The sequence below is a fragment of the Kwoniella newhampshirensis genome, chromosome 13 (assembly GCF_039105145.1).
Source record: "Kwoniella newhampshirensis strain CBS 13917 chromosome 13, whole genome shotgun sequence".
Lineage (NCBI taxonomy): Eukaryota > Fungi > Basidiomycota > Tremellomycetes > Tremellales > Cryptococcaceae > Kwoniella > Kwoniella newhampshirensis.
The window spans coordinates 1073317-1096156 of record NC_089966.1 but is presented as its reverse complement, the minus strand read 5'-3'; the positions used below and the strand labels follow the sequence as shown (position 1 = coordinate 1096156).

Below are 22840 nucleotides of genomic sequence, written 5' to 3'. Positions count from 1 at the left end.
ATCTACCTGGTCTTTTCCAGCTGGACACTAACAGATCCTCTATCGAGCGGTTGTTCGCGGTGGCAGGAACACTCTGAAAGACATGACAGCAAAGCTTTCGTTCATATACAACGTGTCGCATTACAATTCGTACAACGATGTCACTCAACTTCTCATCTCTATCTATTCCACGTCAAGCAGCCGTCAGTCTACTGGTGCAGATCAAAGAACATTCGCAAATCCGGTTCTGGGTTCGTATCCCACGGGAAGTTCATCTCCGGCAAGGCATTTTGCAAGTTCCACTCCGGTACGAAAGGCATGGCGTTGTTGGAGGACATGAACTGGCTCAGTTCGTCATATTGGGGTATTAGAAGATCTCCAAGTAGACTGGAGGGTTCTCTCTCCCCGAGTATCGTGGTATCGCCCTCTATCCCATTGTCAGTCAGCCCTCTTTCCGTCGCCATAGCAGAATGGTCGACCGCTTTGGTGCGATTTCGCTTTTTGATCAGAATCAATCTGATTCCACGAGATAGCTGTTGGGCAACGGCGCCGACCGCACTCATGCTATCTGGTGCGTCGACCTGATGTCGATTGGCAGCTTGCTTTTCCAGCTCGACCACTAGTTCTTGTATCACTGCAAGACGAAAGAGGGACCAGTCGGACAGGTCGACACAAGCGAGGTTGATGGACTGGATGATGTATATGGCGCAGAAAGCCACCATGCTAGTGCTGTGGTATATCGCAACTCAGTCATCAATGGTCACCGTCTTCATGGAAGACTCACTCGAACGTGGCAGAGTTTAACAATCCAGTCCATGACTTGTAGTGATTGATGGCTAGACAACACACTTCAAAGGCGATTGTCTCACAAGCACTTCGAGCTTCCACCTCGTAGCCCGTCGAGGTTTGCTTCTTCATCACCGTGAGGGTGAGCACAAATTCTGAGAATTTGGCGATGATGTCGTATTCCCTCGTAACTAAGGAAGGGGGAACCACGACAGTTCAGCGACGCTCTCTCCCCATTGAAATGTTCGGCATGTGCCTGCAGCAGCATCCCTCACTTTTTATTTCATTGGCCCATCTGCTGCGCCACTCTGCCATCGAGAGATTGATGAGCTCTTGATCTCGTGCAAGGTCGAAGGTTTTATTCGCGCCGAGCTTGAGCTGCATTTCGGACTGGTACTCATCGGTTATTTCTGCCATCTCCGACTAAGACTTCGAATACTCACCACCAGCTTCCTCAGCGATACCGAAGCACAGATTGCTGCGTCGAAACGAGGATGTGCACGCTGGTTGAGACATGTAAGAGGCTGGCGCTTACCCCGCCTCATTGAGCTTACCGGGTGTTTACCCCATCGATTTAACGACGCCGTCGAAGTGAGATTCGACTCCGGAAATACTGGATATCTTCCTGAGACCATCGCCATGCTCTTTGCGAGATGGTGAGCTCGGGTTGCACAGGCGGATCGTGGTTTACTTACTCGATCATGGATGTATACCAGGAAGCACACCCTATGAGCGTTTCTGACCAACAGATCATGCGTCTTCACATCGTACATCGGGTCCGTCTGAATACAGTACGGCAAAGGACTATCCAGTCTGAGCTCGACAGTCAAAGCAATCGCGTACGAGACCCGTAGCCAGGTCCTATCTTTGCACAAGCTGCAGGGCACTTCATGCCAGCTCGCCAGGATCAACAGACCTTGTATGATCTCGATGGATTTAAGATGCTGATTCCGAACGTGAGATTCCAGCTTTGTCACATGAGCGATGAGTCGGGAGTGAAGTCGGGACGACGACCCGAGTGGGATGTAGGTGCTCGCCATTGCAAGTATGACAGCGAGAAGAAATGAGCTGCGTGCTCGGACGTAGGGAAGGGTGTGCAGCCGGTGATCCATATGCATCGATCCGTTGGTCAGGAGTGTCATAAAACTGCTCCGACCCGATTGTCAGTAAGAACCAAACGGACGCAGGTGTGACCTATCGAGCTTACGAATCGAACAGATGTTGTGCTTCGGATATTGAGATCATTTGCAGGGATATCACGTCATGCTCGGGAGAAGCATCCGGTCGAGCCATCTGCGACAGACAGACATACGATCGTCAGCTGAGGGCACTCCGGTGGCCAGTGGTCACATTGGTACTCACATCAATTCGACCACAAAAGACAGGCGAATCGTCAAGTTCCCGTTGATTCCCTTCCCCCTCGGACATGAGGATAGCATCCAGCTGTTTAGCCAGGACCTCTCGTCCTGCACTCGCATCGAGCTTATCTGTCCATTCCGCGTACTGATCGAGGATGTACAAATTGTCTTGAACATGGGATGGGTCGTCTTGTGATGGCGGAAGTGCTTCAGCGCTATAGAAGCTCCATCAGATCCGGAGGTTCTCTTTCGAAAGTGGAGACAGACCAAACTCACTCTGGTGAAAGATGTCGTCTCACAGCCTCAGACGCAAGTTCGTGCAGAGGGTTAGGCAGGTGGTTCACGTCCCTTGGCAATGGTGAGTCCACCCTGCGTATAAGCGAAGGGAAACGTCTAATCTGATCGATCACCACGACAGAGTCGGTCTTCCTCTTCCGGTTCTTGACCCCTGCTTGTCTCCCGACTCTTCGTTTCAATGTCACGCACTCGATATGATTGGACAGACACCGCTGACAGGCTTCGTCAGGGTTCTGTCCCAGCGAAGCGCGTATGCACCTGTGAAACGAGTCAGAGCTGGTATGTATCGAGACCAAGGGAGCAGCTTTCGCCTCACTTTGATCGAACCTTTCTGCACGCTACACATGCTGTCGTGTACATGGTACTCGCTGTCAAAAGTGCGAGCACATGAGAGAAGCGACAGCGACGACTATCAAAGTGAATCGATGGAGTCCAGATCTTACGATAAGCCGTCTATTACGGAAGATGGTTGATACTCTCTTCGAAGAATTCCACGTCATCCTCGTCTTCATCGTTATCATCATCACTCTCATGGTCATCATCATCGCTCCTGGGATCACACAAGTCTGATCTTTTGAATGTCGACTATCTTATCGTGTCTCATCTGCCCACGCCATTCATTCGTTCATTCATTCAATCAATCCACTTCGGCATGTCGCGCATCCTCACTGCGTCTGTAACACAGCTCGTCTCGAATACGCGTCACGTTCCTCTGCGACGGTCACTGCGATCTCGTCCCATTCTTACCTCGACCTCCCTTCTTCCTCCTCGCCTCTATCGACCGATCACGATCCAAGCTCCTTCACCTGGATCCCAGTCTGATCGACGCGATCCTGCCAATTATGAGGTCATAGACCCAACACCGAGCTCATCCATATCACCCAGTCCTGAAGCTGGTCCAAGCTCCGCATTCGCTTCTGCCTTTGCTGCCAGTTCGGGCGCAACACCACCCCCTCCGACCGGATCAGGTCTGGGCACGTCCGCCGAGGAAGCGTCTTCTCCATCGACATCAACAGGAATAGCTACTTCTACTAATCTGCCTGCTCCACCAGAAAGTCCGTCGAACTTCATTCCTAGACATCTGCAACACCCGTTCGACACGCATGCGTTTGTGAGCTACTTGGAGAGGAATGATATCAGCAGAGGTCAAGCGAGAGCTTTGATGGAGGGTGTCAGGGAGATGATTGTCAAAAGAGGGACGAGGACGAGAGATACGATGGTAGGGAAAGAGGAGATGGAGAATGTGAGTGGGTTGGGGATCGATCCAGATCTATTCTTTCCAAGCGCGTCTTGATATAGTGATTTACTGATCGATTTTATGGCGACTCGACAGGCAGCATACCTTTTCAACGCTGCGCTGTCAGAGCTTCGAACAGAACTCAGTGTCCAGGCTCGGAATGATGGACTGGCAATAGGCGCGATGACAGGTGCGATTCGAAGGGAGGTGGAAAGTCTCGAACAGAAAATCAAGGAGGATGTACAAACGCTGAAGCATGAGTGAGTCCTAGGCGATCATTGAGATCACTAGAGCCTGTCACTGATTAGATCGCAGTATCGAGATGGACATGAACAACAGAAAGGCTGAAACACGAACCGAGATGAAAGGATTTGACATTTACATTGAAGTGAGCAGTATAGGTAACCTCGTCGAATCGATCCACGCGTGATGCTTAACCGCGTTGTGATCACAGGAAATCAACAACAAGTTCACTATATCGCTGGGAGACCTAAGGACGGAGATTGAGGCAGTCAAATGGGAAGCGACGAGGAGAGCCATCTGTAAGTCTATCCTTCTTGGACGACCACGAGCATACTGACGACATCGCTGCTCGCACTCAGCTTTCATCATCATCATCGTCATCGCCACGATCGCCATCGTCACCTTCTTCACAGGTGAGATCGCCGATGCCACCAAAGCTGCCAAAGCGAAGACGACATCGGCGCCGATGAGGGATATGGCAGTGGGCACGGAAGACGAGTTTGCCTTGGAGGACGTTGGGACTTATACTGAGCAGACCTTAGAGAAACTGTTGGAGGACTCGGGAGTCGAAAAAATCAGGAGGATAAGACCGAAAGAGCTGGTCAAAATGGAGACAGCGAAGGATCAAGTGAATGTGGATCGCATATGATTGCGAGCGCAGACGTGCGTCACATCTGCCAACTCCGGATCGGGCAAGCCTCAGAAGCTGCATACAATCTACCACTACACGCAAATACATTTGTACTTGACGTCATAACGCGACATTGACCGCTGGAGAAATGAACGCGCCTAGCGCTGTCTCACTGTGCAAGAACTCGGCGGGGCTCTGATGGTTTTCGACGTAACCCACACCACCAAGCGCCTTGTCTGAGAGGAGGGAATGATGTTGGGTCAGCGCTGTGATAGACGACGGAATCGGACACTGTTCACTCACAGTAACCCGCAAGCTTGAGAATGTCGTCGGGAAGTCGCCTCGCAATCTCAATCGGCGTCGAAAGAGTTTCCTCCTGATCTTGCCTGAAGTAATCCCTTTGTCCGAAGACGGCGAAAAGAGTACGCAAAGCATCGGGATCCGATGGATCACACTTGTTCTCGCCGGCACCATGATATGTCGAACCAAGCGTAAACAATGCCGAGCCAGGCTCCATCTCTGCATAAGTAGCTTCTTCGACCTTGGGGGCACGATCGTGAGACCACAGATGGCTTCCTGGGATGACGGCCGTTGCGCCGTTCTTCTTGGTACATTTCGATCCGGCAATGAGACATCCTAACATTGGTGTGAACAGCGGATTCGTGGGATCTGGTCGAGTCTGGAACGCGATCTGATCCTACAAAATTGGATGCTGGTAAGCGTTCACCTCAAAAGGAGGAAGGGTGTCTGACTTACCCGGTGAAGAGGTTGCGGTTTCGCTCCTGGAACCAATCGGAGGGCCGCAGTTGTACCTAGCATGTACCCGCTCTTTTGAGGAATGAGCTTCTCTCCGGTGAAAGAGTGATACTCGTCGCTGCGACAGACAAAACCACATCGAGGTCAACACCGCTTACAGTACACCGAGCTATACAGCTGGTGTTAGAATACTCACTTCAAGAACCGACCCATGATACCTTGCCAGACTGGCAATCTCATGATCTTCACCACCTGATCTGGGATCTTGGCCAGAAGCGCGTACACGCGCAACGATCCCTCTGGGAAGAAGTCTTCGCCGAGCTCATCGTAGCTCGCCTTGGAATCGTATATCTTACGAGCCTTGAAGTGTGGTTCGATAGCCTGCATGCATTCTTCGAGGAGTTCAGGGGAGAGGAGATTCTGCACGATCACCCCTCCGTCTCGGGCGATGATCGAGTATATCTTCTCGAGAGGTTCCGAGGAATCGATAGTAACGAGTGGTGTGATGGCCATGGTGCGATGGCACTGTATGTTATTGATGGTGAGGCAACCAGGTTTGTTTTGAAAAGGTTGCGGAGGGCGGGCGTGTTAACCTACCTGTCACGAAATGAATGTCTCATCGACGATCGATGAGTTACGGTCGAGATACGAACGGATGACTGGAGCCGCCCCCGGAGTCCAAGTGAGTGCGTCTCTTTGGACTCCAAGTCACGGCCAAAGACCGACGTAGAACAGTGATAACGTCAAACAGGATCAGACAATCAACCATTCGATCAACGCTCCTGGCAAAGATGCTCCAGCCCTGAACTCTACTCGTAAATTACCTAAAACATCATCGTATGTCATTGTCTCGGACTCCGTTCACATCACATCCCTTCTGGACCCCCGTTATCTCCAGATGATCCAATCTGAACACCGAACGCTCTTATCGGCGTGTCTGATTTCCCGTGCCTCAGGGATACATGCACTGCTTCTGAAAGGTATCGAGTGTGTTCACCCTTATCGCCTTGCTGTTCCGAAATACTCGTAGTCTCGTAGTTAGTTCGACGTCCAAACCGCTTCGACAATTTGAAGTCCTTGAGCTGTTGAGTTCCTCAGCTATTCATAGCTTCAAGTACCTGCGTCTTACTCGGTCAAGAGCATGTCGGGTAATCCAGAAACCTTATCTGGTTTCTGACCTACTCAGGAGAGTTGATCTGTCCAAGCGTCTAAGCGTCGGTTGTCGCTGCAGACTGAACATTGATAAACCATCACGGCAGAGCCTGTAACCCATTCGTTCGAATAAGTTATGTCAACGAATGTTGATTTCGACCAAGACCGAAAATGTCGATCGAAATCACGATGAACCCTGCTAAGGGATTCGATGACAAGGCGATCTACGATTCCACCGAAGACGCCCACGTCCAAGTGCTCGATGCGTCTTCGCCGTCCTTTGGTGACAGTCTCGACAGCTCGCTGGAAGCGAGAGTCCAAGCAGCGGTGAACCATCGGAAGCTGAATCCTCGACAGGTGCAGCTCACCTCGATTGCAGGCGCGATTGGAGCCGCTTTGTTCGTTGCTATCGGGTCGGGAGTCCTGTCTGGCCCTTTATGTCTCTTGATCGGTGAGTGATGAGGCACGCTTCGGTGGTCTGTCCATGGGGGAGGCGTCTCTGACACCTGAGCTGGTCGAGGACAGCTTTCGTGTTCTGGGCAAGCGTGGTTTACAGCGTCGCACAATGCCGTGAGTGTGCTTGGGTAATCGCATTCCGACAAGCACTTCATAGTGACGTTATGCTTCGTCACAGAGCTGGAGATCACCTCCTTGTTCCCGTACGACGGCTCTTTCATCCGTCTGGCGGGACGAATGGTCGACCCCGCCTTTGGTGTGACAGCGGGGTGGAATCACTTTGTGAGTCTTTCCTGACCTATGTATCTGGCCTCCGGGTACTGTAGAGCCTTCATTGAGCTCCCTTTCAGTTCGCCCAAACATCATATGTCATCTTCGAATCGACGTTGATCAACACGCTAGTCCAATACTGGGGATACAATGAGTCACCCGCGATCCTCATCACCGTCTCGTTGCTCGTTTACCTTGCGCTCAACGTCTACCGTGCGGACCTTTTTGGGGAGGCAGAGTGTAAGCGTCTCGTGCTGCTTATGGTTTTTGGCATGCTCGCAGGTCGTGCTGATACATGTCGAGATAGTCTGGCTCGCCCTGGGTAAAGTCATGATGGCTTTGGGCCTCGTCGCTTATACTTTTATTACCATGGTCGGAGGCAATCCTCTTCACGAGTGAGACGAGTGCAGATCTGAATAACCCAACTTCACAGCACTGACTCGGCGCATATATAGCAAGTTTGGCTTCCGACACTGGAAACATCCAGGACCATGGGTCGGCGACAGTGCCTCCACTCGACTCGAATCGTTCGTCAACGCCGTCAACGTCGCCGGATTCTGTATAGCTGGTCCCGAATATATCTCCATGATCGCTGGCGAGGCGAAAGATCCCCGCAAGACCATCCCTCGAGCGTGGAGGTCGATCGTGCCCAGATTGGTGACGTTCTTCATCGGTGGGGCGCTCTCTGTTGGGATACTCTTGCCTTCGAACGATGAGACGTGAGTCGAAGCACTGCGATGCAATGGGTGGTTGACTGACGACGGACGACGACGAAAACCGCCAACTAGATTGACAGGGGGCAGTGGTACCTATGCTGGGAAATCACCTTAGTAAGTAAAATATTGATCGCTGTTTCCTACACAAAGCTCGGGTCCTAAAGACTGTAACTTATTGGCGAATCTGCAGCGTCATCTCCATGACGAACCTGAACATCCCAGTACTCCCCGACATCTTTAACGCTCTGCTCATCACGAGCATCGTTTCTGCCGGCAACGCATACACCTTCAACGCCTCTAGGAGTCTACACGCTCTCGCTCTTGACAGCAAAGCTCCCAAGTTCCTACGAAGGGTGAACAAGAAGTGAGTCGCATTCGCGCGAATAACTTACAGGAACCAGTCTCACTGAATTCACTTGCTCCAGGGGTGTACCTTATCTTGCTGTTATCACCGTCATGTTGCTGTCATGTCTCTCGTATCTGGCTCTTGGATCGACTAGTGCCAAGGTCCTCAACTGGATTCTCAACTTCTGCACTGCCGCCAGCATGATGTGAGCTCCACCCCTCTATATCATCTCTGCCTCGTCTCGTAACGGTACAGTATGGCACACCTGATTGACGGTTCTCGGACGTGTCTTCTCCATTCAAACAGGAACTGGATGATAATGTCCTTCACATGGATCCGATTTGATCGAGCTATGAACGTACAGGGTATCGACAAAGATCAATATCTACCTGTCAGATCTCGTGTCCAGCCTTACGCGGGCTACTGGGCCTTTTTCTGGTCTGCCATTTTCCTCTGGGTTCAAGGTTATTCCGTTTTCTTGAAAGGAAACTGGGACGTTACCACGTTCGTCTTCAATTACGGGATCGTGAGTCTGATCGAGTCGTCCCTCCTGCATCTCTGACAGGAACTGATGTCTCTATCTGGTTCAGATAGCTTTGGCGGGAGGTATCGGTCTAGGATTCAAGATATTTGGGAGGACACCTTTCCACCGAAGTAAAGATGTGGATCTTACGACAGACTTGGACTTCTTCGATGCTCTCAACGATTATTATCAACAAGAAAAGGAGGACAATCAACCCAAAAATGTGAAAGATAAGATCATGGCAAAGTTGTTCTAGAATGGGTCGACAAGTCGCTTCAAACGATGTGAGAAGACGTCGTGATGTAAAACTACGTACATGTATGGACGTTCGAGCGTCTCATTGCTATTGCGTGGAGAACAGTCTGGTCGAGGGACTTCTGTTTGTGAAACGAGAGCCAAGTCGAAGACTCAGAAGTAACTAACATCTTTCGAAGCGACTGATCGACGTGCATCGGAAACCGTACATACACAGCAATTTACGTTTATAACTTAAAACTGAGAGGTTGGTGGTATGACAATGATGCGAGGTATATCAGTTACAGGTAGTCCGCCTCCTCCCTTAACCCCTCTTCTTCGATCATATCGCCTCATTATATCGCACCCTGTCGCTCTCAATTTCTACCGTGCTCATTCGCCATCGTCTGCGCTAATTCACGATCTAACCATGACAGGTCCTCTACGTCTACACGATCATTATCACCAGCGTTGTCATTGGCCTCCACCAACTTGATCCCATGTTCGTCTTCCAAAAACCTCTCGATCTTCTCGTCATCCCATTCACCCTCTTCCAACATCCCTTCCTCTACCACGCTGTCTACTTCTGGTAACTCGTCAAATACCGTCCGAGCATTATTGACCATTTTCAGAAAAGCGTCCTTGTCTTCTAGCCTTTTACTGATACCGGGTTCGTCGAGAAGGATTTTCTCGATAGTCGAATGTGTCTTGATCAGCTTGAAAGCCGTCATCGGTCCAACTTTGGGGATACGAGGAGACGCATCGGTCCCAAGGAGAATCAAGAAGTCGAGATATTGGGAAGGGGTGAGACCGGTGAGTTCGCGGAGATAAGATCCAGAAACATAACTCAGTGGTGAGGACAGTGGGGACAGGTTGCGGAGGAGCGGGCCCTGTCGTGATAAAGGCCAGCAGAATGAGCTACCGATCACGCAAGGAGTAGAGACCGCCATACAGGCAAGCACAGGACTTGAAACGTTTGCGGCACTTATGAGAGACAGACTGGAATCCATACAACTCACCTCGTAGGCCAATACGTCACTGTCCTCGGTACCCACAAAGTCAACCAATCCCTTCTTCGCCATACTAGCCGCTAGTCCTTCCGCTTCATACGGGATTACGGCTTCGATCACTGGCACACCCATGATACCCAGGAGTTCTTTACAATCTTCATGATCTGCGATGGAAGGGATATCGAGAGCTCTTTCGTAAACTTCGCGAACAACAGGCAGCGCATCGATGAGGTTGTCTAGACGGGTGATTGGAGGGTCGAGCGTTGATGTGTTGAAACTGATGGACGGGGATGGGAGAGGAGATGGGGTCGAAGGAGGAGTCGGATTCGGAGATGTTGGTGTAGAAAGTGCCATGTTGATGATCTCGCCTTCTTCTCTTGTCAGCTCTGCTTGTCGTTTGGTCTCCTTCACCCTTCCCCGTGACATCTCTTGCAAAGCCTCATCCAGATCTTCCACCACCTGATGACGTTCCCTCTCCCCTTCGCCTTTCCGTCTTTCGTCCGAGTCTGTGTCTGACAATTCTGGTGAAGGTGGAGGTCGAAGTGAGGCCCACTTTTGAATCTCTTCCTCCATATGTTCGAGATTCAAGTCCAGGCCTAGTCCGTCGATCTTAGCAACGGACGAAGCAGGCGACTGGTAATGATCTCTGTAGTCTTGAACAAGATGAGCGATGGAGTCAATCATGCTGGTGACTCTTTCGATGGTCTCGCCATCATCTTGGGATAGCGGAAAGGGAGAAGCAGGACCGTCAGATGGAGGCGTTTCCGGGGGCGTCAGAAAGGCAGCTAGTTTCTTCGCCGTCAATCGCTTCCGTGAAGGTGGTTCCTTTCCGTCCACTCCATCAGTCAGGCGCTCCCTAGATTGCACGAGCATGTCCTCTTTAGGTTGCACGAACATGAACCGCGTCGTCTCCCAATGTGCTCGCACCACGTCCTTCTCCTCTTCTGACATCGCGTCGAAGTCGTGAAGCACTTCCCGGAGTGACGATAGGCGCGATGACCGGCTTTCCTCGTGATCTCGTCGGGCCAGATGCGTCGCTCGTGTGACGAGACGACGATGAGCCTGCAGTTTCGTTGGTTAGCGAGCTACAATAGCGGTATCGCTCAAGGATAGAACAGGTTTGTGCAGAAGAGTGACGCATACCTCCGGAGCTTTCCATTCCCTATACCCTCTTTGATCCCAAATCGCTATAGGCTTTACTCCAGATGCCCTCATCTCCGTGATGAGGCTAAGTGATGATATCAGCGCAATGCGACATGGAGAGCTGACAATGCTACAGCGTGACTCACTTGTACCATCCTATGATCTCGCCTTTGCCCGCCCATGGTCCATTGCGAGAAGCGAAATGATATCGATTGGTGAGCAATGTCGCATCGCTGCGAGCAAGATAGCAAGATGTCAGCCAATAACATCGACATCGATTTGGACACCATACACAGTCCGATAGCACTCACATTGCTACTCTTTTGCCCTTTAGCTCGGGAGACGTCCATCTCTGAGGGAAAGACTTGATTGCCTGTGGACTGAAAGACCCGTCAATACAGGTCATGAAGAGCACAAGGAGAGTTGGGGTCAGTCACTCACTAAGCCTTCTTCACCCATGTGAGCAAGTCCTTGACTCCCATTACAGGCGTTGCCAGCCTCAGGTGGGGCCGAAGGCAGCTACTACAAGTGGACGTATGTGTACAAGATGAGTACTGATGTGTTGAAAGACGATGTGAATGACGTTGAGACGATTAAAAAAAAGGTCAATGGATGCCAAGTCGTTATTATTGATTTCCCATTTCTCACTTTTTGATTTCCCATTTCTCTGTTTGCTATGCTATCTCTTTGCGATCGAGAATTCTCTTTCGCATCATGCAGACATCGCAAACTCAACTTATTGCACACGACGAGGGAGGCTCTCTAGTCGTGGTTCTGACTTGCTGCCATCTTCGTTGTCCCTAATCGTCCGCTCGTTTGGGAGCTGTTGACAGCACGCTCGAACAGCCTCGGAGGTTTGAGCGACAAACCTCCCAACAGCAATTCTTCTCCTCGACACGACCGCGGAGAAAGGTATGCGTAGGAAATGTTTGTGTATTGGTACGGGAGGGACGATCGCGAGTGAGGTGACAAGGGGTGGTCTCGCTCCTGTGAGCTGGAACATGGTTTCTCTTTCACGGTTCCTCTCATCCATACACGCGGTATCGTCTCTGTCTTGGGTATCATTGCGCGTGTAACTGCACTGTAGCTTGCACCATCGCTGGCATAACTAATGGTTTTGATCTAATTCCCGTCCCTCGTCACTGCCAATCGCCCTCACCACCACAGACCCGCACGGACCTGTTCTTCCGTCGAATACGATCTCATCCCTCCTTGACTTCCCCTTCCGAATTGACCTCTTCCTCCGTGTCCTTCGACTCACCAGTCCAAACGACTCTTGTAGGGAAGAACACACTGTATCCAACATTGATCACACCGGATCTAGATGATGACGGTCGATCTGTGGAATATGAGATTCTGGATCTGGATAGACATATGGACAGTAGTGAGATGACTCCGAGCGGTGGGTTGGTTCTCTTGGCGTGGTCGAGCCGAGCCGGTGTCGACTGGCTGATCATACGAACAGAATGGAACACTATCGCGTCTCTGGTCTACGAGAACTGGCAGGCCTATGATGGTTTTGTAATTCTATCTGGCACAGATACCCTTGTGAGTTTTTTTCTTTGCTCAACGCTTGCTTCGGTCTCAGTCTACGCGATGGATGATTGACAATTGTCCATCGCCCCAGGCATACACCGCAGCGATCCTCTCCTTCCTGTTTCACTCTGCTGGAAAACCCATCGTGGTAACAGGTGCCCAAATACCTCTCTCTCGACCGAGATCGGACGGCTGGACAAATCTCCTGGATTCGTTGTTCGTCGCTGGTGTCCTACCTTATGCAGGAGTAGGGATCGTCTTCAATCATCAGGTCTTACATGGGTGTCGGTGAGTCTAATCTCGACAGAGGCTGTTGACCGATGGTGAATGAGGACTTGTAACTTTTCAGAGCAACCAAGACAAGCCCAAATCTCTTCGCTGCATTCACATCACCTTGTGTCCCGGCACTGATCAACCTCAATGTGAAGATCAGTGAGTTTTGTGATGGTTGCTCCTCGAGATTCCCTTTGACGTCACGTTTTCGCTTTCCTGTCGATCATCGAGAGCCGTCGCTGACAACACTGGGACCCTATCGACAGCCTCCGATACCGCTCTCCCTCTGCGGTCTTCCGCGTCTCCACCACCCCTTGTCGATCTCTATGCCGACCCGACCGTTATAGCCGTCCATGTCTATCCCGGCATGACAGGTTCGCTCCTCGAAGCACAGGTCGCCTCCGTGCCGACTTGTCGAGCGGTCATTCTCTCCGCTTATGGTAGTGGGAACCTTCCCCTTGACGAGAAGAACGGCCTGCTGGATTCACTGAAGAGATTGGTGGAGAGGGAAGTGCTGGTGGTGGTCATTTCGCAATGCGCTATTCCGAACGTGTATCCCCTGTACACCCAGGGAAGGACACTGTTGAGTATCGGTGAGTAAAGATTTCGTCGAGTAATCCTCGAAGAGTGTGAAGGAGATATACTGATTCTGTGATTTATCGGTTGCAGGTGTTCTACCAGGTTACGACCTGACTCACGAAGCCGCTTTTGCAAAGCTCATTTGGCTGGTGTCGCGGCCCGAAATCTCTTTCCAGGAAAAGCAAGAACTGTTTGAGACACCAGTAACAGGGGAGATGACGATCGATGCGGGTGTATAACGGAGGCAGTGTCTTGACCAATGGTCAGCAGGTCTTTTCGAGCTTGAGGTCAGATAAGAATGGCGCACACGCCATGGATCATCCGTCGTACAATTATAGAGTCTAGACTTGGGAAAATGTAGAACCGGGTTGTCAACGTCTCCAGATGAGCTATCATGTCTTATCTCCCGAGCGAGCCCCCCATCCGACATGGAGTCGAGGCCGAACAAGACTCGTTGTCATTACAGCTTTTGTCAGATTCGGCGTCAGGTCTCGATGTCAAATTGATAGCATATGTTGGCTGTAGCAGAGTGAACGTACTTGACCGACAACACCGAGAGATGACCAAGGTGATTGATAAATCATAGCCATTGAGCATAATCCCAATTGTGAGTACTCACAATGAAAAATGGTCCGACTGAAAGCAATACCCGCCACAGACCGCAGCCCGCATACCGTACCCTGATTCTCAAGCTCTTGAGCCCGCCGTTGGCCTGTAAGCTTTCCCTCGTCATGCCACTGGGCGTCCACGCCGTGAGGCCGAATGCATGACCAGATCCAGCTCTCTCTAAGACGTGTCGAGTCGTAAAGTCACAGTATGTTTTGCCGCAAGTGGGACTGGTCGACGCCTCAGGCGAACAGGGTGGTTCACGGTGAATTGCACAGCGGTCATCGATGGCCGCCTCAACAGAGCCATATGGTTCTTGGCCATTGGCCGCGATTCACTCTCTAGGTGTTTGCATGATTCTCGATGCATCTCGTTGTGTGAGTAATGGACAACGCGGCTCGCTCGGTGGTAGAGCCCGAAGCTGGCTCCCATGCATATGTGCAATAGGTATGTAAGACGAGGATGGGACAGTAGAGGCCCGGGATGATGTTCGTAACATTGACATTTCTGCCATCACTATCGCATTCTGCGGAGCCGACCAGCTACCATATCCATATCTGGGAACCCACAGAAGACGTTCAATCTGTCAATACCTTGAACAACACCGGCAAGCCATAACGAGGACCGAGATCCAAGATAACTCTGAAAAGATTTGTCACCATGACTACCAACAAGACAATCGTCGCCTTCGGCGCGACTGGGACACAAGGGACAGCAATGATACAAGTAAGTGGCCGAAGAGTGTTGTTTCGGCCCTGGACCTCGAGCACTCCTCATGCTTGTACAACTCGGCAAGTTGCGATGTGCGACGTATTGACTGGAGCGCATCACACAGACACTTCGGTCCGCTGACATGTCCCCTGTCTTTGACATAGGCACTCACCTCCTTAGACCCCTCGTGGATCATCCTCGCCCTGACCCGTAATCCCGAATCGAGCGCTTCCAAGAGACTCGCATCTCTCCGAGGCGTCAAGGTGATCAAGGTCGCCGAGAACTGCATGGAAGAACCGGACAAGGTGTTTGCTTCCCTCGAAGGCGTGAGGAAGGGGGAGGTCCATGGGGTGTTCAGCGTGCAGGGGTATGAGAACGATAAGAACATGGTCAAGTTTGGTGAGTTCAGTCTTGGCTTTCCTGTTGCCCCCTTAGCGTCACAGAGACAGCGAGACCGGCGAACGCCATGTGTGTTGTCAGACCAGAAGATACTGACAAAGGATTTGACGAATTTAGGCGTTGCCATCGCCGACGCAGCGAAAGATTTCGGAGTGAAACACATCGTCTATTCCTCCAGTCAGTTTGGCGGATTGGAAGACACTGGATTCGCATCGTGAGTTTGTATAGGCGAGGGGTGAAGATGACGGGGGTGACAAAAGTATCGCTGACTCGAGTCATCTATAACCAGATTGGAGGTGAAACGAAAAGTCGAGATCCACATCAAATCGATCGGTCTCCCATACACGTTCCTTCGTCCTGTCCAATTCATGGACATCTGGACGCCCAACACTCCATTCCAGTTCAGGATCGGTCGAACGGTCTGGCTCAAACACACCTTCACCTCTCATCCAGATAAGAAGCTCCAACTGGTCAGTCCGCGAGATATCGGCATAGGAGCAGCGAGAGCATTCATCAACGGACCAGGATGGAAGGACGGAGTCGTCGATCTGGCAGGAGACGCTCTCACGACCAGAGAGATCGAGAAGATCTATAAAGACGTTTGGGGAGGATCGATACCTCTGGCTCCGTTCTTCATGGCTTGGTCAGCAAAGAGGTTCGTCCCGATAGTAAGAGACTTTGCACAAGTGAGTGTCGGTCCAGCGGGATCAGAGGAGTCGGGGCGACGCTTATGTGATTTGTCTGGAACCATGGTAGTTCTTCGTCGAGTCTGGTTGGAACGTGGATATTGACGAGTTGAGGAAGGATATCCCGGAACTGGAGGATTACGAGACATATGCGAGACGATACAAGGCGGAGAAGGGAAAGTAAAGGTTCTCCATCACAGAGAAGAGGGGCGAGGTCTTGTAGATGAGGATACAAGTAATTTCATATAGTTTTGTCATGAGCTATATATATATGATTTCAGCAAAACTACCAATTGATTATTGACGGGAATGTGCGATGTCGAGAGCGGCGAGGCAATTTATAATGGAGTCGCAGCGTAATAAAGAGATCTCCCCTGATGCCTAATCAAAGCAAAACCAACCTTCTCGGTTAGGCATGCGATTCCCCTTTGGAACCTTAGGTAATCGTTCTCATCTGCTGCGTTGTCTTTGTCCTTTTTTTGCCTGTTACGGTCGGTGATTCCCACCCGCTGCACTCGGCTGTCCTGGGTGAAACGATTGCCCGACACGGCAATAAACCGAGATTTGTAAACAGAGTCGCTTCCACAAAGGACTCCCCTTTCGATATACAACTATACAGAGCAGTGAGCCGTGGACAGCGAGTGACCAACCAATCGTCGCACAGGGGAACGGGCATCACGGTCAACGAGGAGCGAGAGGAGAGAGGAGAGAGGAGAGAGGAGAGAGGAGAGAAGAGAGATCTAGTGCTGTGCTGTACTTGTTCCGTTGGGATTGCCGAGTGGCAGCGCCATACATATGACTTGATTGGGTCAGCATACCCAGAGAAAGACAAGATTTGCTCTTGAACATTCTTCAGGGCTCAGACTTCGTCAACGCATGCATATATATATATAGATTACAGAAACAAAAGTCAGAACCTCGTCTTCTGCTTTCTCTCTCTCTCTCTCTCTCTCTCTTTCATCTCAACACAGCTCACTCGTATCTGCATCTGATCTCCGTTTCTCTCCAAAACCAATCAATCAATCAAAATGTAAGTCGCTCATGCACAGACATCGCTCCAAGATCAATGCAGCAGCAGCCGTGACGCGTTTCATCTGTTTGCTTGTTCTTTCCTCGTGGTTCAACGCTGATGATCTCCCCTTCTTCCACGCGGGAACACAGGTCCAAGCCCATCATCGTCGTCGCATTCTACTCCACCTACGGCCACATTGGCTCCCTCGCCGAGGCCATCATCAAGGGTGCACAGGCCACCGGGGCCATCGTCAAGCCTTACTTCATGTGCGTAGAGCCTGCTAATCGAGCGATAGCATCGTGGTTCAAACCACATCCCTCCTCTTGTCGGAACACCCTTTGGCACCGTGTGCATGAAACGTATGCTGATGCTAAATCGTCGTCACGCAGCGAGGAGACTCTCCCCAAGGAGGTCCTCGAGAAGATGCACGCTGGCTCTTCTCTCGCCCCCAAGTACCCCTTGATCACCCCCGATGACCTCAAGGAGGCCGACGGTATCATCTTCGGTGCCCCCACCCGGTGAGTCCCTAGAAACATTTGCGTTCGTCTTCCGGATGCTGCGAAGTTCCAACAATCTATCGCTGACACGTCGCCTTTCCTCGTGGCGCAGATATGGTCGACTCCCCGCTCAGGTCTCCGCCTTCTTCGACAAGACCGGTGGTCTCTGGGCTACCGGTGCTCTCACCGGCAAGTTCGTGACCATGTTCACCTCCGCTGCCGGCCAGCACAGTGGTCACGAGGTGGGTAAAAGGTCTTGCTGCTTGGTCGAGGACCGAGCGCTGACCTGTGCTCGTCTGGTTCTAGTCTACTATGCTCACCACCTACCCTTACTTCGCTCACCGTGAGTCCGTTCCATTGCGTTGAATCCGAGTATTCATATCGCTGACTGTGTCTTTCTTTGCAGACGGTTGTACGTTCCACATACCATTCGACTTGGCATTCTGACTTGAATGAAGCCACTGCTAACCTACCACCTTGTAGTGGTCTACGTCCCCATGGGTTACTCTGACCCCTCCATCGGAAACCTCACCGAAGTCCAGGGTGGTACCCCTTACGGTGCCTCCTTGATCGCCGGTCCCGACGGCTCTAAGCAGGCTACCGCCGGTGACCTCAGCTTCGCTGAGCACCAAGGCAAGGTGAGTGATGGGTCCATTCCCCTCCACGGCAACGCTTCCCTTTACATGTCTTTGCCTGTTGTCGAATGGCCTTTGCTGTGCCTCGAGATGATTTACTGAGATATGTGTCCACTCTTCACAGTACTTCGGTAACTTCGTCTCCACCTTCGTCAAGGGCAAGACTGCTTAAGCAGTTCAAGAAAGACGCGTAGAACGTAGAAGGTAGAAGGGTAGTACGGATGTGAGTGAGAAGTCTGCACGGATATAGCTATCATATGGCGGGAGGATATATGCATATCATGTTGCGCAATGTGTTGAGTTCTCACAAAGAACGTAAAGATCTTGGGTCACGAATATTGGCATACACGATGTCAATGATCACGACGATGGTGGAGGGCAGAATGAACATGACGTACATGATGGTTGTCGTTATGTTACGACAAAGCCGACCCATCGGTCTTGTGATCAGCGTACAAGTATTGTTGGTTGTATCGAACAGATATCTGATCATCGAAAATGAACCTCCGCTCTATACTCTCCTTACCGCTCACACTCAGTGCGCTGCTCGATTCACATCTACACGCGATCAGTCCGCGTTTCACCCGATCAGCAACGACCATGACACTCGACTCGGCAAAGATGAGCGGTATGTAGATGATCCGTACAAGGGAATCAAAAGTGGAAGGGGAAGAGAGATAAGTCTCTGATCGATGCTCTCTCTGGGACAGTCCTTCATGCTCCTCTACAACCTCATACCAAAGCTGGCGATTCGACGCACCCAACAGGGTTCATGAGAGACGGGTTCTGTTGGGGGAACAGCGGGTCAGATAGCGGTAGACACTTCATAGGGGGCGTTGTAACGCAAGAGTTCTTAGAGTTCAGTAAAGAGAGAGGTGAGTGGGATCATTTGGCTTGGTCGTGGTCGCCATAGTAATGCAGGACGAGTAATGTGGACGAGAAACATCCAGCTGATCATGAGTGACTTTGATCGACTGCCAGGGAACGACCTCATGACGAGACGCGGTGGGTTCCCAGGTCTGACAGGTGGTTGTAGGTGGTGTCTTTGCGTGGAGAGGTGAGTGTGCGCGATCCGGAATGACACCGACTGGTTCATGAGCCGGAGTGGTATCCAAACAATGCAATATCCGGACGGACGCTGCGTGCTGATCGGTCGTCGCAGGTGGAAAGAGGCCCTCGCTGCGTCTGAGAGATTAGGCGACAAAGTCGTACCTCGGTGAATCGATTCACATCCCACTCTGCCAAATGAGATGAGCTATGCTGATACTGCACACACTGCATCTCAGGGTCGATCTGTCTGCGACAGCTCTGGACGCGTTGAAGTCTGTCAAGTTGGAAGAGTTGAAGAGGTTCGAGTACAAGGCGTAAGATGGTGGATCGAGTGGAGGATTGATTGTCTGGTGAATAGGATCTTCGAAACGCGAGAAATGAATTGTTGTTGTTGCATTTACCTCCATCTCGACCTGTTGATTGCATCTCTATCATCGTCACGTATCGTTCCGTCCTGTCGTGCAGCAAGACGTCCTCGTCAGTAGGAGCGTCCTGCTTGACGGCCTAAACGCTCCCATCGTCGCGTGCGCACGAATAGTGATAATCGACCGACTGACACTGCCCGACTGGGTCACTTACAGTCCTGCCTCCGAAACGAAGTCACTAAACCTTGGGGACTCGCCAATGTATCATGACGACCCAGCCACCACTGAACACGTCCTCCGCCTATCTCACCTACTCACCACGTCGTGCCCCTCTCCCACCTTCACCGACCTATTCCACCACCTCGTTCACAAGTACGAACACCCGCGGTTCGTCCGGTCTGGGCACCGGTGGAGGCGATCTCGCACCTCCCCCTTTACCTGCGAAGAACGATAAACGATTGCCTCTACCGCCCTCAGTGGGGAGTGGGGGCAGTCCACATAGATCTGGGAGTGGGACAGGAGGTGTGGGGAAGCATGCGGGAGGTTGGGCCGTAGGAGTCTATGATAATAAGCTGGTGAGAGGCTCTTGTCGATCGCCTCACAGCGCATGGCTTGGCCTGCTCGTCACACATGCCTTGTTTCGCTGATGAGGTTTTCGTCTCTCTTCCGTTGGCATGTGATTACTGGTCCTGCTCAAACCTCGCCACACCGCCGCAGGTCTCATCGACTCTCTCGCATCTTCCTCCCTTACCACCCCTATCACCCACCCCTTCATCATCCTCTCACCCCCTTCACCCCACATCTTCATCGTCACAACTCCGGACTTCCGCATCCTCATCTCCTCGTCCATCGATATCCAAACCCCACGCCCATTCCCACTCGTCTGGTCCTCTCCCATCCTCCTCATCCAACGGCGTCGTGGTATTCCAGGACGGCACACCGCTTTCGGATCATCACCACACCCTCACGCATTCGCACTCGTCATTGGGTCACAACCTCTCACATGGTCATAATCATGGACATGGACATGACCCTATCGGTGTGCGAGCTGCGGAGAGTATGACAGTGGCTCATTCGAGTCCGAGTTCACCTTGGAGCTTGTTGACAGTTCATGTCTTACCGCTATTCGCGGGCGGAGCGTTGAAGACTCCTGTGGAGGACCTCAAGTGAGTGCATCCCGAGTCCTTCGTGCCGTCAGATTCTGATGTCACGCAGTCATCTATGTCACTCCCACATCGTTGCGACATCTCAACGAGCTCCTCCCTCGCGTATTGTCGCTCTTCTCTCCTCCGATCTGCGCGAATTTATAGGCTCTGGCATGCTGACACTCAAGGCCAAATTCGATACGCTGGAAGAGGGGAAGGTGGTCAGTAGAGCTGCCGAGGTCTGGAGTTTCTTCTGGACTCAGGTCTTGCCCGTGCGTATAGCTCCGCCCGTATCAATTGTTTGTGCTGATGTATGCTGTCGTGAGTGAAGTACGTCGAGGGCGTCTTCCTGCCATTCACCCAGTTACGAGATATACCGACCAATACAACGTCGTCCAATATTTCGAGTAGCACCAGTTCTTACCTGTCAACGATACATTCGCCCATACCTGTCCGTCATCTACTCCTCTCTGGCTTTCTCCTTCACATCCTCGTGCCTCTTCTCCCACGTCTTATCCCTCAGATCACTTCGCCATCAACCTCGACAATGACAAGCCCATCAACATCACAGGAGCTGGCTCGGATATTACAGATGGCTTTGGTACTCTCGACACAAGCGCGATACTCGTCATTCTTCCCATCGACTTCGACTGTGATCTCCTCCGAGCGAGACGAAGAAATCAGAGGGAATGTGGACAGTTTGGGCAAAGCCGTGAGGTGGAAAACACAACAATCTGAAAAGGCAGAAACGAAACCAGAGTCACCGGTCAAATCTCCCTTGGGGTCCGGAGGTACTGCGCCGGCCACGGGCGGTCGAACGAATCTACAAAGAGGAAGTTCGGGAAGATATAGAAGAAGAGGATGGAGAGCGTCTTCTTATATGGGTTTCGGCTTGGGTCCCCAAGGACAACCGCATGGACCTGTACCTGGTCCTCAGTCTGAGACGATGTCAAGGCAGAATTCGGGAGATCCGAATGCCATTTCGAGTAGATGGGGAAGACCCCGAGTCGAAGAAGAAGATGAAGACGATGAAGACGATGAGGATCTCACGCCTAATTCGACTTTGGTCCCGCCACAAGGTCAAGGCCAAGGTGGACCGCGTAGATCGAGAACAGACACGGTCGACTCGACTCTGAACAATCATACAACAGGGATGAGCATCACCCCTTCGATGATGAGTGTAAGGACAGCAGCGTCAGCTTCTACAGCGATGATGTCGATGGGATCAACCCTCACTTCAGGTACGACGATCAGGGGTGAAAGTCTGGCGAGTTATGGAGAAACACCGACACCGACGACGAGTCATGGTGGGTTGGGTGTACAAATGGGAACCGGGACGATGTATGGACGTCCGGTGGGGAGAAGGACGAGGACGGAAAGTGAGGGGTCGGGTGACGTGACGTCGGTGGGAGGGGATCGGAGAGGGGACAGAAGGATTTAGTGTAATCGCAAGAGGACGGTGATCACCAATTCATGATGTAGCATTATGACTGCTCGGGTCTTGATCTGGCGCAGGGACGATGTTGTACGTATCGCATGGACGTGTAAAGTTGTTGACACTCGACATGATCCAATGATACATGCCCAGACTGACAGTCAGGGGCACACAGACCATCAACAAATCAACGAGTCAATCTATTGCTAGCAACGTGATGTTTATGTCTGGTGTCTTGGATACTCCTGCCACATGTGTTTGTCTTTTTAGCAACAAGGGCGAAAGGCAAGAAGGTCACGTCACGTCACAAACAAACAATGAAGGAATGCCTGTTTTGTCCTCGAGAACTAACTGGCCCAGAAGCTATTACCAACTTAAAGGCAAAAGATCGCTCGCGCTCGAAAGAAGAGTAACTCACAGCATTTGCTTAGAGAAGCAGACACCCAAGTGCATGGTATGGTGGAAGATGGTCATTTTCTCCAGGCTGTGCTATACCCTTCAGCTGTCAGCTGAAGATGGTGCAAATCCCAGTGTGAGAGGCATAAGTGAAGTTATTGATGACGCCTATCAAGCTGCTCTTGCCAAAACAACTATCCACGTCTGCTTCGAATAAGTTCCGTCTGATTGCCCGAGGTCACAACGTCCATCGTTCACCGGTGCCATGTTACGACTCGGCGAGATGCAGATGACTCTCGCTTCACTTACTCTTCGGTTCTTCCCATGTTGACATGTTGAGGACGATTGTAGCGATCTTCCTTGTCAGCACAAAGGTCA

General features: G+C 51.4%; 11 protein-coding genes across 11 annotated transcripts; 8 read left to right on the top strand and 3 right to left on the bottom strand.

Annotated features, from left to right (window-relative positions):
* Positions 1-188: 188 nt before the first annotated feature.
* On the bottom strand, positions 189-2780 carry IAR55_006353 (uncharacterized protein; the record flags this gene model as incomplete). The annotated part of the gene is made up of 10 exons (XM_066949437.1): positions 189-708; positions 764-956; positions 1041-1155; positions 1209-1268; positions 1320-1409; positions 1461-1911; positions 1973-2058; positions 2128-2338; positions 2400-2678; positions 2737-2780. The coding sequence occupies 10 exons, from the start codon at positions 2778-2780 to the stop codon at positions 189-191; spliced, it is 2049 nt and encodes a 682-aa protein (XP_066800445.1).
* Positions 2781-3072: 292 nt separating this feature from the next.
* IAR55_006352 (uncharacterized protein) lies at positions 3073-4549 on the top strand (the record flags this gene model as incomplete). Its single annotated transcript, XM_066949436.1, has 5 exons — positions 3073-3663; positions 3754-3917; positions 3973-4045; positions 4112-4199; positions 4260-4549. 5 exons carry the CDS (start codon positions 3073-3075, stop codon positions 4547-4549), a joined length of 1206 nt encoding a protein of 401 aa, XP_066800444.1.
* A 102-nt stretch (positions 4550-4651) lies between these two features.
* On the bottom strand, positions 4652-5800 carry IAR55_006351 (uncharacterized protein; the record flags this gene model as incomplete). The annotated part of the gene is made up of 4 exons (XM_066949435.1): positions 4652-4767; positions 4835-5228; positions 5288-5405; positions 5484-5800. 4 exons carry the CDS (start codon positions 5798-5800, stop codon positions 4652-4654), a joined length of 945 nt encoding a protein of 314 aa, XP_066800443.1.
* A 94-nt stretch (positions 5801-5894) lies between these two features.
* IAR55_006350 (uncharacterized protein) lies at positions 5895-6317 on the top strand (the record flags this gene model as incomplete). Its single annotated transcript, XM_066949434.1, has 2 exons — positions 5895-5969; positions 6039-6317. The coding sequence occupies 2 exons, from the start codon at positions 5895-5897 to the stop codon at positions 6315-6317; spliced, it is 354 nt and encodes a 117-aa protein (XP_066800442.1).
* Positions 6318-6610: 293 nt separating this feature from the next.
* IAR55_006349 (uncharacterized protein) lies at positions 6611-9006 on the top strand (the record flags this gene model as incomplete). Its single annotated transcript, XM_066949433.1, has 11 exons — positions 6611-6890; positions 6965-7009; positions 7074-7177; positions 7246-7405; positions 7473-7560; positions 7621-7884; positions 7954-7995; positions 8072-8245; positions 8307-8432; positions 8534-8753; positions 8818-9006. 11 exons carry the CDS (start codon positions 6611-6613, stop codon positions 9004-9006), a joined length of 1692 nt encoding a protein of 563 aa, XP_066800441.1.
* Positions 9007-9361: 355 nt separating this feature from the next.
* Positions 9362-11619, bottom strand: IAR55_006348 (uncharacterized protein; the record flags this gene model as incomplete). Its single annotated transcript, XM_066949432.1, has 6 exons — positions 9362-9874; positions 10004-11056; positions 11138-11222; positions 11284-11370; positions 11449-11517; positions 11579-11619. 6 exons carry the CDS (start codon positions 11617-11619, stop codon positions 9362-9364), a joined length of 1848 nt encoding a protein of 615 aa, XP_066800440.1.
* Positions 11620-11851: 232 nt separating this feature from the next.
* On the top strand, positions 11852-13764 carry IAR55_006347 (uncharacterized protein; the record flags this gene model as incomplete). Its single annotated transcript, XM_066949431.1, has 8 exons — positions 11852-11930; positions 12017-12126; positions 12305-12539; positions 12603-12685; positions 12765-12961; positions 13023-13105; positions 13213-13539; positions 13616-13764. The coding sequence occupies 8 exons, from the start codon at positions 11852-11854 to the stop codon at positions 13762-13764; spliced, it is 1263 nt and encodes a 420-aa protein (XP_066800439.1).
* A 1027-nt stretch (positions 13765-14791) lies between these two features.
* Positions 14792-16111, top strand: IAR55_006346 (uncharacterized protein; the record flags this gene model as incomplete). Its single annotated transcript, XM_066949430.1, has 5 exons — positions 14792-14857; positions 15007-15241; positions 15359-15455; positions 15531-15927; positions 15998-16111. The coding sequence occupies 5 exons, from the start codon at positions 14792-14794 to the stop codon at positions 16109-16111; spliced, it is 909 nt and encodes a 302-aa protein (XP_066800438.1).
* Positions 16112-17056: 945 nt separating this feature from the next.
* Positions 17057-18243, top strand: IAR55_006345 (NAD(P)H:quinone oxidoreductase, type IV; the record flags this gene model as incomplete). Its single annotated transcript, XM_066949429.1, has 7 exons — positions 17057-17205; positions 17329-17457; positions 17549-17678; positions 17743-17779; positions 17843-17848; positions 17920-18074; positions 18196-18243. The coding sequence occupies 7 exons, from the start codon at positions 17057-17059 to the stop codon at positions 18241-18243; spliced, it is 654 nt and encodes a 217-aa protein (XP_066800437.1).
* Positions 18244-18569: 326 nt separating this feature from the next.
* IAR55_006344 (uncharacterized protein) lies at positions 18570-19439 on the top strand (the record flags this gene model as incomplete). The annotated part of the gene is made up of 5 exons (XM_066949428.1): positions 18570-18699; positions 18782-18946; positions 19053-19128; positions 19234-19287; positions 19358-19439. The coding sequence occupies 5 exons, from the start codon at positions 18570-18572 to the stop codon at positions 19437-19439; spliced, it is 507 nt and encodes a 168-aa protein (XP_066800436.1).
* A 313-nt stretch (positions 19440-19752) lies between these two features.
* On the top strand, positions 19753-22072 carry IAR55_006343 (uncharacterized protein; the record flags this gene model as incomplete). The annotated part of the gene is made up of 4 exons (XM_066949427.1): positions 19753-20061; positions 20204-20652; positions 20702-20903; positions 20963-22072. The coding sequence occupies 4 exons, from the start codon at positions 19753-19755 to the stop codon at positions 22070-22072; spliced, it is 2070 nt and encodes a 689-aa protein (XP_066800435.1).
* Between the last annotated feature and the right edge of the window lie 768 nt (positions 22073-22840).